Below are 14,201 nucleotides of genomic sequence, written 5' to 3'. Positions count from 1 at the left end.
TTTACTAGCTAGTGGTGGGACCAGTGCCTAATCCATTTTTTCCATTATACACTATGATGTTGAGATCTACATGTATCCACTGGACACATCTACCATAACCGCTGGACACTCTATTTAATAATGCAAACATTGTAAAACATGGAAAAAATGGAACAGTTACATTTGCTAGGTATCTAATTATAACTACCTTGTGATTTGATATTTGCCAGTCGCTTTTCGGTGAAGGAAAACATCGTGAGGAAACCGGACTAATTCCAATAAGGTCTAGTTACCCTTCGGGTTGGAAGGTCAGATGGCAGTCGCTTTCGTAAAAACTAGTGCCTACGCCAAATCTTGGAATTAGTTGTCAAAGCGGACCCCAGGCTCCCATGAGCCGTGGCAAATGCCGGGATAACGCAAGGAGGATGATGAGGATGATGACTTTTTGTTAAGGAATTAACTCATAAGTAACCATTCCAAAACAATGTTCGTGCCGTATTTTTTTTAATATACCTACTGATCGGTGATTGACCCTAGTCACACAAGAAAGTGAAGACAGAGTCTAAGATAGAGCTCACCGATTCAGCAATTAACCTATCTTGGTTTAAAGAGACCGAGGTCGTATTTTTCAAGGAACAACGATGGTGGGACCGCATTCCATTCCTTTGCAGTGTTTATGTGATATCACTGAATTTTCCATGTCAAAAAGGTGACAGAGGATCTGCAATATTTTAAAACGTCCTTATTGTACTTCAAGCATATGCCCCATTTATGTACGCAAGCCACAAATAGCTAGTATCGGAGAGTTTTACCGTAGTATAGCAAACACATCGATCAAAGCGGCCGTTTTGAGGTCACGCAGATGAATAATGCCCGCCCCATTAGCGGTCATTATATGCAAATAATATTCCACATTACCTCTAAACCACTTGTATACGAACATTAGAAATTGTTTGGACTCGTATTAACCATTATTTTGTATCGGCTACAAATGGACGCTGATTTGAGATTAGAAAGTTTTCTTATTACGGTTAATCTCTGTTTGAAAACTGTTAGGAAACCAAATTCTAAAGAAGTCCGTGCCTTGAATCGATTTATTTTTGTATTTTGTTATTTTTGTGTCTGAAATGTTTTGTTGACGTCACTGAAACTGATAATGTTATCAGACACAATAGATTGTTAGTTGCGTAAGCTTGGATCGGCCGAGCGTGAGGTAGGTTAGGAACTTGTCTATAGAATTTATCCATTATATGGAAGAGTCTCGAAAGGAAAAGAGTGGAATTTATGAGGCCCTATATGTACTGTGAATTTTCTCTTTCCGAACAGACTAAAATATCTGAATGTGCACGGGAAAACGTCCCACTTTGTCGATTGCTATAAAGCCGCTTTGTTAGTTTATTCATATAAAGATACAAGTAAATCTCGCCTTAATGGTAACTGACAAAGTGGGACGTTTTACTGAATACACTCACATTGTGTCTAATATTTAAAACTCTAAACGTTCACGCATAATGAATAGAATAGAATAGAATGTTTTTTATTCGAAAGCACAATAGGATAAACAAAAGCTTTTTTTATTTTAAATATACATATTCATCAGACGCACTGAACTTAAAACTCGAAAGTAACCGATACGAAAAGCCAGTGCGGGATGACAATTAACTCATAAAAAAGTCGAAATCGCAGCTGATTGGATGAAATTAATCAATGGCGGCCAGGGGCCGTCAATGGAATGGATATTTTATGTACCGTGGGCGAAAAGTGGGCACCAATTTGTCCGCAGTTTTTTAATTAGTATGGATGTGAGAGAACGAATTGGTTTTATGCCTCCGACCAGCCGCGGCGCGTATGAAAAAATGTAACACCATTTTAAAGCGCGAATTTATTTGTTGGGTATCACGGTAACGAGGTAACCCTAGTAGCGATGTTCAGATTTTCTATATTTTATGAATTTGAATGCATAGTAAAACCAGTGCGCGTAACGTGAACTAACGTGCCGTATAATAAACTTAGTTAACGAACGCTGTTATAATAGAAAACAATATGTTGCAAAAAAAACTTGTTTTAATTTGAAATTTCTAGTTCAGTAAATAATCTAAAACAAGGTTACTGGATATCTATATGTTCGCGTGTTCTAAAACATACATTTGAATCGCACGTACCGACATTCAGTTAAACTGTAAAAAATAAAAAACGCGATCTATTTTATAGAGTAGGTAAGTTTAGGAGTTTACACCAACTAGTAGCTCTAATGTAAGTACTTAGGTATGTTATTAGTTAATTACCTTGATCGAGTAACTATTCAGATCGCGTTTGATTTTCTACATTAAATTAAAGGCACCATTTTTAATAGTTTTACATAAATTCTATGAAAAAATGAAAATGAAAATGAAATATTTATTTTTCAAGTAGGCATATTACAATGCGCATATGAACGTCAAATAAAGCTACGCCGGCTCTAACCCTACGCCTCAGCCTCGAGAAGATTTCAGTCCCCCCTCAGTTCCAAGTTCAGGTCTAATTCCATATATTCTAATAAATAGGTACTCTTCGTCCTGAATGTCCTGATTGTAAAATAGTTACTCAATCCCCATTTAGACGGACGGGTTTAATGGAAATTGCATCAAAAACTTAGTTGCATGCGATATTCGTTACATTGAGGCATGCTGTATGATCGATCGACTTAATTCGTTTTAAGTATTCTGTAGTTAGTAAATACTTACATCAAATGCATGCACAATTGCATATTCTTGAACCGACTACTAATTCGAAAATATTAGCTTTAGATATGATTATAGATCTCGTATATCGTCACTACTTTTTTAAAAACTTGGATCTGCGTCTGTCAATGAAAAGAAAATTGTAGTAAGTGTGTATGAAATGCATAGACTTACTGCGTTTTAACTTTGAGGAGCAGCGTGAGATACGAGATTTTTTCAAAGTAGTGACGATATGTCAAATTGTCAATATATAATGTAACGATTCGTTAATAAAATATATCAATTGACACTGTCAAATCGGATTCATATCGTATCAAGAGCGCATTTCTGAAGAATACGAAAGTTCGATTCGGGCAATATGACCTCTAGCCAGATTTGAACCAGGTCGGCCTTCCCGTTGGTTGGCAGGTTTCGACAATCGCCTAATCGCCGGGTCGGCCTCAGCGTCTTCCCCTCGCAGCTCTAATTAGGCTCACATTCTCATTCCGTTTTCGCGTTTAATTTCGCCAGCGGTTACGTTATTCGCAACGGGCCCGGCCTGCCCCTGTCCCTAGTTGTTTTTAAACGATACGGTTATTTAACTATTGCTTTGTGGCCTGAGGGCAAGTGGTTCGAAATATAACAATTTTATAATAACCTAAGCAAAGATAATAATATAGGGACTATTGCTATTGTATATGGCTTAGGTAATAATTATGTGACAGGTGCTTTGGTTGTTTGATATAAGACTTATATACCAACATTGCCGACCCTTAATTCGACTACACCCAAAATAATGTGCACAGCTTTTGACCCGCGTTTGTATTTTTGTACCTACATCTACAGTATCCACACAATTTTTTATTTTTTTTGGGACACCTTACACAGATCAACTTAGCACCAAACTAAGCATGCCTTGTACTATGGGTGCTAAGCGACGATATACATACTTTAATAGATAAATACATACTTATATACATAGAAAACATCCATGACTCAGGAACAAATATCTGTGCTCATCACACAAATAAATGGCCTTACCGGGATTCGAACCCAGGACCGCGGCTTAGCAGGCAGGGTCACTACCGACTGAGCCAGACCGGTCGTCAAATTATAAATGGGAAAGTGTGTGTGCCTGTTTGTTTGTCCGTCTTTCACGGCAAAACGGAGCGACGAATTGACGTGATTTTTTAAGTGGAGATAGTTGAAGAGATGGAGAGTGACATAGGATACTTTTTGTCTCTTTCTAACGCGAGCGAAGCCGCGGGCAAAAGCTAGTAACTAATAAAGTCTTTTAGAAGACGAAGACGTTTTAAATCACGGCCGTCCTTCAGTCGTTTAAACTTTAAAACATCGTCGGCATCGGCCGATCGTAATTATCCAAATAACGCGTATAGGGAAAAATCTTTTTCTTGTTCCCCAAATCGACGAAGCCCCGCTTGCGGGGTCACCGTTCCAGTTTGCCCGTCGGGCATCTGCTGAAGCAACCTATCCTACGAGCACCAACAAACGTTACAGATGAACCACGATCGGACGCTGCCGACATAATGTATGTCTATAAACATGTATGAATTGTATGACCGTGACGTTAACGGGCTGATTGCGTCAATGTTTGCGTCTCGAAAGCGTGTAGAAAGCCATTACCTACCGTCTATGTCTAATGAAGGCTATAAGGGCCAGATATTCGTGGCGTGATCGCCATTGCGTGTCTACTAATGAGCGAGCGTCGCGTGCGCACCTATCGCACTTCGTTAAATCGCACCCGGGCTACGCGTACGGAACCGGTATTAATGTCTTTGTTTCGTTGATTTTGCCGTTTTGTTAGTTAATAGCGTTATTTGTACGATGCTATCAGTGTCTGGATTGGGCTTATCGGGCAATGCTGTAATCAATGTTGTTTCGTATAAACCAAGTAAATTACAAGCAAGACTTACTTATCTTATAAATACTTTTTTGCCCAAACACAAACTCTTTCACCGCATCACGAAGGAAATGGAAAGCAAAATGTTTTCCAGGGCTAGAAAAATTGTTCTTTATTTGAAAAGAGGTACCCTTCAGTCTGAATCTCTAATTATATTCCCTTGTATTCAGTTTAAACAAATGTTTCGTATTAAACTGACCGTTACTGACAAAATGGGGGAATTAGTAAACAGTTCCGGTAAACGCAACCCTAAAAATGACATCCACGGAATACAATTGTGCATAATTACTCAAACTTATGTTTAGTCTATTATTAAGCCAATCTGTGTCGAATACAAAGGGAAATGGGTTTTATTGCTATGGGTTTGAATGATTTTTTTGTGTTTTCGCGGGGGCCGCGTAACGTGGTGCGTTAGGGATTGCAATCCGGATTGTTTTCAATCTGGCCGGATCCGGACATTTGTACTTTTTTACGTGATATGAAATATTTTGACCTTATTAACAATAAAGAACTAAATTGCTAAAACGAAAATTTTAATCCAAGTTTTGCTATATCAGATCACAGTAAAATAAATCCTGAGTACTTATAAAACTTTTATTTCCTTCTTCTTTCTGTTAAACGTATACCTTCCATTTGTCGTAGAATACCTTTAGGTCTTTAAAACACATAACGTGATGCAAACTGTATTTGGCTGTATTTTTATTTTATCAGATCCGGTAGCTCTCAAAAAGTGCCGAATCCGGCCAGGTTACCGGATCCGACGGACCGGATTGCAATCCCTAGTGGTGCGTGTTTAGGTCCGCGGGGTGGCTTGGGAACTTCGCAGGTGGCGTTTTCATTATTCAAGCCCCATTGATTGGATACTTTGTTGCCGTTTAAAAATCTTATTAGCAACCGCCCGACAACAAAGCCTTGCGATGAGCCTCCTCCGGCCCTCTATTTACAAGGTAAGTGATTTTTTTTTTCAATTACAACGATGAGCTGCAAGTTCGAAAGTGTAAGTCATCTCGTTAGTGAATGTTTTATTTCCTGTGTAGGTTTGTCAGCAATGAACGCGGTGAGTAGGCGGTTTTTGACATTTTTGTCAAAGGTTGTGTGAGTTTGCGTTTGTATTCTGACGTTCTTTTTGACCTAATATCGAATCGTAACAATCAGATTGGTACTTTTACTTCGGGCCCGTAAGACTGTAAAAGGCTAAAAAATCTTTTAAGCTAACTGTCAAACCTACATATACATATATGCACGTGGGCAATATTTATATAAACCACACGTTTTGTTTCAGTATTTAAGCCTGTTGTCGTTGAAGCAAGGTGAAAAAAGTATACTTTTTTATGACCGCGACTACACTCTACACTTCAAATTTTAGAAACGACATTCCTCGCCTCGTCAGTCAGCGATGACCCCCATATTACGGGTAATTACACTACAGACATTCAACAAATTACATTACCGCTATAACTGCGTAGGTACCATCATTACACCGGACATACAAATTAACCAAATTACGTCGAACAAAGAAAATCGCTCCAAAAGAAAGGGTTACTGAAATAGGTAAATACATTGTCCGCTTTACTCGCAGAGAAATAGAATTACAATCTAAATTAATTACGCTTTTAAACCGTCCGTTATTCTTAATTAGTTTCTGCACCGCAGCGGAAGCTCGCGCACTCTCTTAATGAAGGGTAGTTTCAAATCAGTGCGTTTGATCAACTCTGTGCAGTCTTAATTACGGCACCCGTTCCGCGCGGGACAATCCGGTTATTTATGACTACATAAGCTTGATTATTCTTTAATGAATACTTGTTTTAAAACGTTTAATTAAGTTTTATGGCGACAGGGCCTCAGACGGGCGTCCCGCCGCTCCGCCGGCCGCGGGCTAATTGGATCGGGTTGACGCACCCCGCGCCCCTCGCCACCTCTCCCTCCCCGCCCCGCACCGGCCACCCCCGAGCCCCTCACTTCACCCACTCCTAATTGTATGAAATTGCTAATTGGAAAATTTTATAAACGCGGCCGCCCGCCCGCAGGCCTACGCCGGACTCCGTTGTTCCGAAGAAAAATTAATTCAAAGGGTCAACCTCTTCGTGTTTCCCTTAAACGAGGCAGAAGTAATCTTGTTTGCCTCCAAGAAATTAATTGCCGGACCTTCTATTGACTCGACATTAAAGATTCAAGTGACGTTCTGCCTGTTTAAATCAACGTGAGTGGTTCCCCTCTAGCGCCCTGCAAAGGTTAACCCCAATACACGTACCGGATGCTGGGAAAAACAAATTCAAATGATCTGTACATACCTTATCCTTATAACTGAATACATTTCAAAATCGAAGAAAAATACCTCAAGTAAGAGCATATTCACACTGTAAGGTAAACTACCAGCAGCGGTTCGAAAACGAATGTCAATTCCAACCATGTGCTCTCACTTCATCAGTGATCCTAACCTCCATTTCCATTGTTCCAGGGCGTGTAGTTGGCGTGGTGTCGAGCGGTCCCCGCTCCAACCGTCAAGCTGGCTGCCAGCGCGTTGAGCATGAACCCGCACTACCACGGGTACGCGGAGCTCAGCTCGCCGCACCCACCCTCGCCAGAGGCGGCATTCACCGCCAACGGACACGACTACCCACACAACAACAACAACCCAGCCCTCAAAGAGTGCGCGGGATGCGGCGGCAAAATCGTAGAAAGATTCCTACTACACGCGTTAGACAGATACTGGCACCACGGGTGTCTAAAATGCACGTGCTGTCAGCAGGCGCTAGCGGACATGGGACGGTCCTTCTACTTCAAAGGAGGGATGATATTATGCAAAAGCGATTATACGAGGTAAGTCATAGCCCCTGGTTATAAAGACTTGTAGTTACTAGCTTATTGTGAAACATCAGTCATAAACTAATACCGATAAGAAAAGAGCGTTTATTCCGTGAGCTTATCTCAGAGCATACATAGCTCATTCTCATAAGGCTGTTTTCAAAGCCAGTAGCCAAAATTGGCCCAACAACAATTGTTGTTGTTGTTGGACCAATTTTGCCAGCACTCAAAGACTGTGCGGGGTGCACCAGCAAATTTGTAGAAATATTCCTACTACCCACCTACCTACTGTTCAAAATAGACCGTTCATGCTTGCATCTTGCTTTACGAGTATGCGAAAGACAACTGCCAGGAGCATTCATAATCATAACTTTAATCTGAACTGAACACGACAAAAACGGGACGCCTGTGTGGTAGATAAACGGCGAAACCGCTAACGGTTGATTCAATGTGAACACTCCCTATGTGTGTTGTTTGCCTCGTTATAGCTGATGTTCCAATCTAATTGGATAACTTTAGGACTTAAATATTCTCCTGCACAAAACATGTTAAAACTACGCCCGAGGTATTCAGCGTGTTTAACGAACCGATTTTTCTCATTGATCATCGATATAAGATTCAGTTTTTAGTTCGTCATCTGATAATGACAATAGTGTGTCTGTCAAACGTTCGATCAGCCAAAAAAAAGATCGAGAAAGCCGCGGGCGCATTGTATGAAAATGCTTTAAACCGTTGTGTTTTCTACCTGGGACGGGGGCAAAAAGTACAGCTTTGCACACAACAACGGATGAACGGCATCTCGCCGGCTAAATTGGCCTCGTTAGGAGCCCGCTAAGGACTAATTTAGGAGGTAACTAACTTTTTACACTGTCCTTAGATATTTCTTGCGATGCGGACTTATTTATTCATAAGTTACGGTATAGGCAAGGAAACAATTATGGTGGCTTCGCAACTAACGAATGACCAGTAATGGTTTGTTTCCATGGTTAAAGAGAATTTTTAGTTCATTACGACAGTATGTATAATGTACCGATTTGTGTCAATTAAAACTTTTAGAATTTGTACCAAAGGAAACCAAGTCGTTATACACGTACAAAATAATTATGATTTACATTTGTTAGATAGGTACTTTATTATGTTTGTCATATTCCAATTATTGCCATATCCTCGGGCAAACATAACAAAGCGCTGAAGACTAATTAAAATATTTTAACAATCAACAAAACGAATTAATTTAACAGTTAATTGTTTGTTTTCTATTTGAATAATTGGGTTATTGGTTAATTTACTTGATAACGGGTCATTTCGGTGTTACGTAACACCGCAGAGTGGCCACCGCTTAATTATGTTATGTGTTATTAGTACAGAGTACACCACACATCAAGAGGTATACACATATACTATCTACAAACATATATAATATATACATTTCATGAAAATGAATATCTATGAGCTGTAAACCTTACGATAATTTTACCTAATAAAAAAATAGTTCCAACAACCGCCATCTTAGATACAATTGTCTTTTGTTACATTTACTAAATTACTACCTTTTGTTTTATTACTTATCATTTTCCAAAACACCGAAACTAACTTTAAGCCAAGTCTCTCAATTGCGGCAGGTGCAAAATCTAATTAGATCTTATACATAATAGTACTCGTATTATATATCTGTGGTCATTATTCTTAACCACGGAAAGTGTTCAACCTCGTTAGTGAAATAGCTTCGTTAGCATTTCTTGCTCGCCCCGCACACGAGACACAAGAACTTCAAAATCCGAGGATTTCAAGATTAATTAAAAATCAGAAGATCACTTTTTATAAAACAAGTAAATATTCCACCATTGTCTCATTTAACTTTACCGATAGACATTAAAGAATGTCATTATGTTCAAATAAGCGATGTAAAATGCACACAGCGTCCCGTATTTTCTACCATCCCGCCAAAAGCGCGTTCATTGTTAATCACTAAACGTCCTAACTGCCTTCTATCTTCATTACTACTTACGATCTTTTAAAATTACGCAGTCTCACAGTTACTTATTTTAGAAAAGTCTTATACCCTATAGAGGGTTCAAAGTAGATACGACCTTTTGTAAGTTAGCGGTGATAGCACCCCGCAGTGCAGCGGCCCACGTGGGCAAGCCACAGGCGCCCCTCCACGCTCATTAGCGTTAATTAGCTAAACTCGAGGAATTCGACCCAATTAACTATGCCCCTTCCTTGCGACATGCGACGCTTTTTATCGCCGCCCCGATTTCCAGATATTTCTGCTTTATCTTTTACGTGATGCTCATGAAATTGTCCTGTCGGTCCCGGAGTGCCCCAAACCCCACTGTGCCGAAGATTTCTACTTATGCGGCTTCTACATAGTAATTGTATTGAGCAATTACATTATTTGCGATTTATTGTCAACTTTTATTGCCAAAGAAAATGAAATGAATTTATTTATTGCCGGAAATACATTCCATAGTTTATTACTAATATTTACATCATAAATAAATTAAATTAAAATTACAATTGAAATTAATAAAACTAAATTAATCCAGTAGGACCCGCGGTTTCGGGTCACCACAACCCTGATCCCACAGGCCTGTGCTGTGATAGGCCCTCCAGCGCTCATGCAGTGGGATGGCGCCCCACTCTGAAATAAAACCTGATGAATGCGTCAATGAAAACTGCTGAACGTAAAAGACTAGAAGATTGGGATTAAAATATATATATTCGAAATATTTCGAAATCCTAAAGACAAAATTATACCCATGGCATGTATTTGGTTAGTAGAAACATAAATTCACTCGTAGATTATAAAGCAAATTCGTTTCACACTGATTCTTGTTTACCAGTGGTGAGAGGCGAAAGCAGGTGCCGTATTCAAACACGAAAATTGAACTAATATAATTCCAATTCGATATGTCTGATGTTGTCACACACGTAGTAGTAGAGCGGCGAGAGGGTCTCAGAAAAAGTTGATGTGACTGGAGAGTATACTGCTGACAAGTGGTATCGTTGTGATTGGTAGACTTTACTGAGTACGAAATAATGACTTGTCGAATTCTCAGACTGTGGGGGTGTTAACTATGACGTCACAAAGATCGCGGTCCCGGTTTTCAATTTTTTGCCAATTTGTCTAGAACCCCTTATCCAATTTTGAAAAATGAGGTGTCGATTGAAAGCGTATAACATGCTGATTAAGATTTCTTATATGTGAAAAGTATAGTTTTGTTAGTTATTTTTTAATTAACAATAATGCAAAAAATACTTTTTTTTTACTCTCTTTTTTGATTTTTGTGACTCAAAAAGGCAATGAAAACGGCCACTTAGCTAAAAAATATGTTATATAAATCATTTAACTACATTATTAAGCTATCTGTTGCTTTTTAAATTTCTACGATCGGATAATAAATAAGCAAACTACAACCACATACCTGTAGGCGGGGAGTACCGCTTGACACGCGTTCCCATACATTCGGCGTCAACCAAATTACACCTCGCGCAAAATTCGTTTCAAGCAGATATACCTGTAATCTTATTCATCGTAACCTATCAATATTAGTATCATTTGAAAGTACAATTAAAGTACTTTAAGAAACAATGTCAATCATTTTCTTAAAATCAATAATCGCTAGTCTGTAGTGGTTACAAAGGAAAAAAGTGGGTATGCAATTTGACTGGTTTCCTAGGTTTGATACACTAGACGAGTTTAAAAGGGGAGGTAAAGGTGACATATGGGTTGTTCTCTCGCCTAAAAGCTACACAGAGGGTCAGGGGAGAAAAAACTAAGGGTTTAAGTTTAGTTTTAAGTTATTTTTTCTTTTATTTGTTGATTTTATTGTGTTTAATTTTTTTGTAATTTTATCAAGGATACAAGTTGGTTTCTTTTGCTAAAAATTCCCTTTTTTATGAGAAATGTTATGAATTTTATGGCATTTTCCGATAGAGACTATTAAGGGTAATAGCCCCGGCGAAGTACCTAGTGCAAGCGGGACAGCAGTGTAGCAATCCATAGACCTGACTTCACTGGTTCCTCAGTGCCACACATAGTCTTACGAGGCGGCCTGCGTGCCCTGCTCTCTAATATGTGGGTCAATACTGCTTCAACGCAAACGATTGAGATGTGTGATTTTTTTGACACTGAGTGTATTTGCAGGAGCTGCATGTACTTAACAAGTGTACCTCAACAACTATTTCATATTTATAACGCATTATTAATAATAAATGTGCTCTTAATGTTACGAGTATCTTGACTTCTGTTGAATAATTATGTTTTGAGAAAAATGGCTAAAAGTGAGGATTATAATTACTAAAACATCATAGGTAACTTCATTTTAGTGATTTAATGTGTATAACGACCGAAGCCCAATCGTTTTGATTTTACGATTACTTTTTAATACCTACTGGGTCAAAAAACCGCACCTCTAAGTCGTTTGAGTTCAAACGTTACTACTTGGTATTACCCTTAATATTATATAAGTATCAGTATGACTATGTGGCCTTATTTGAAAGTTAATTTTAGTCTCTATCGGAAAATGCCATAAAATTCATAACATTTCTCATAAAAAAAGGGAATTTTTAGCAAAAGAAACCAACGTGTATCCTTGATAAAATTACAAAAAAATTAAACACAATAAAATCAACAAATAAAAGAAAAAATAACTTAAAACTAAACTTAAACCCTTAGTTTTTTCTCCCCTGACCCTCTGTGTAGCTTTTAGGCCAGAGAACAACCCATATGTCACCTTTACCTCCCCTTTTAAACTCGTCTAGGGTATCAAACCTAGGAAACCAGTCAAATTGCATACCCACTTTGTTCCTTTGTAACCACCACAGACTGGCGATTATTGATTTTAAGAAAATGATTGACATTGTTTCTTAAAGTACTTTAATTGTACTTTCAAATGATACCAATATTGATAGGTTACGACGAATAAGATTAGAGATATATCTGCTTGAAACGAATTTTGCGCGAGGTGTAATTTGGTTGACGCCGAATGTATGGGATTGCGTGTCAAGCGCTGCGGTACTCCCCGCCTACAGGTATGTGGTTGTAGTTTGCTTATTTATTATCCGATCGTAGAAATTTAAAAAGCAACAGATAGCTTAATAATGTAGTTAAATGATTTATATAACATATTTTTTAGCTAAGTGGCCGTTTTCATTGCCTTTTTGAGTCACAAAAATCAAAAAAGAGAGTAAAAAAAAAGTATTTTTTGCATTATTGTTAATTAAAAAATAACTAACAAAACTATACTTTTCACATATAAGAAATCTTAATCAGCATGTTATACGCTTTCAATCGACACCTCATTTTTCAAAATTGGATAAGGGGTTCTAGACAAATTGGCAAAAAATTGAAACCCGGGACCGCGATCTTTGTGACGTCATAGTTAACCCCCCCACAGTCTGAGAATGCGACAAGTCATTATTTCGTACTCAGTAAAGTCTACCGATCACAACGATACCACTTGTCAGCAGTATACTCTCCAGTCACATCAACTTCAAAACTAGACGACTTTTTTCAATTCCGCCGCCTTACTATAGGTGTGCTCTGGAGTGATTGCGAGAGTTTCGATATTCAAATCCTCAGGAGAATGAGGTCCCAGGAGTAAGGCCGACCGCGGTCCGTGCGTCGTAGATTCGATAAAGCTCGTCTCGCAGTTGACAGAGACGCCGCCCTAACGAGCGGGGGGAAGAAGTGCGGTCCCGTGCATGTCTCTGCTGATTGACCCGCGTCACTCGGCAAACAACAACTAACGAGTTGCCCCCACCAGGTGATCGCGCCCACCGACTTTACGTCTTCTGATTGAGACGCCTTAATAAAATTAACGTTTTCACGCAAACAGCGCGCGTTTACGCCTTTGTCCCGATATGATGGATTGCGGTACACAAAGCTAACAAAAACGTAGTAACGGCAGGAGTTTGATACATTGTTACCGTCTTTTTCCTTTGAGCGCTTGATGCTCCGCTGATTACTTGTGTTGTGTGCGAAGGAAATTAGTCGCCGATGTGTGATCCGTGTTTCTGGATAAAGACGCGTTGTGTAAACATTAGCTGGCTTAATTTCTGTTTTATAATGATTTATGGCGTCTGTTGTGGAGAATGTAGGTGAGCTTAATCTTCTTTATCGACTGTTGGGCTGACTCGCTTAAGACAAATGTATGTTACGCGTCAGCCAAAATGAAAAGTTAATTGCGTTTTATGCAGAGTATGTCGGATAATTATATATACAAAACCGTGGAGCACATATTACTCTTCATTTACAACAGTCAAGTTTCATACCTAGAATACCATGGAACCCCACCAATTATTTTACACAATGATTTTATTGTCTGACGTTATAACATTTCGATGTGCTGTGCTTTTCTTCATTCCTTACAACTCTGACTCCGCTTTTTGGGTTCGCTGCAGTCGCTTACAAAAATACGAATGACACTGTAATGCCTCCGAAAACTGCCGAAATTATCCCTAAATTTCCCTCTGAATTTCTAAAAATATTTATCAACATGTTACGGCACGTCCACTAGGTGAAGCGGTTCGTTAGGGCGCGCGCCGTCAATCAGGGCAATTGCTGCTCAATCGGCAATCACCTCCCTCGCCTTAACGAGTCGCGCAACTTCTTACCCCCTTACTAACGCATTGTTGGGGTATTTACATGCTGGAACTTGCTTAGCTGAATTATACATTAAAATACTTGGACTTTTTGAAAGGAACCCAATGCTTGAAGATAATCTAAGACAACGCAGGTACCACGTACGCTAAATACGGCAGGCACCTCCTAGTATTTTGTTTCACTTAAC

General features: G+C 39.1%; 1 protein-coding gene across 3 annotated transcripts in view; it reads left to right on the top strand.

Annotated features, from left to right (window-relative positions):
- The window catches only part of LOC125226885 (LIM domain transcription factor LMO4), a 311,552-nt gene that overhangs the window by 195,298 nt on the left and 102,053 nt on the right, over window positions 1-14,201 (top strand). For 2 of the 3 annotated variants that reach the window (XM_048131045.1, XM_048131044.1), the window contains exon 2: window positions 7,058-7,419. In XM_048131045.1, coding sequence (XP_047987002.1) covers window positions 7,127-7,419 — 293 coding nt within the window. In that variant the 5' untranslated portion in view covers window positions 7,058-7,126. Of the gene's footprint in view, window positions 1-5,470; window positions 5,547-7,057; window positions 7,420-14,201 lie in introns of those variants that run through there. The other variant, XM_048131046.1, reaches the window with a different exon arrangement.

Source organism: Leguminivora glycinivorella, chromosome 6, assembly GCF_023078275.1.
Source record: "Leguminivora glycinivorella isolate SPB_JAAS2020 chromosome 6, LegGlyc_1.1, whole genome shotgun sequence".
NCBI classification, from domain to species: domain Eukaryota; kingdom Metazoa; phylum Arthropoda; class Insecta; order Lepidoptera; family Tortricidae; genus Leguminivora; species Leguminivora glycinivorella.
The sequence above is the reverse complement of the archived record's forward strand: the minus strand, read 5'-3'. Positions and strand labels throughout refer to the sequence as shown.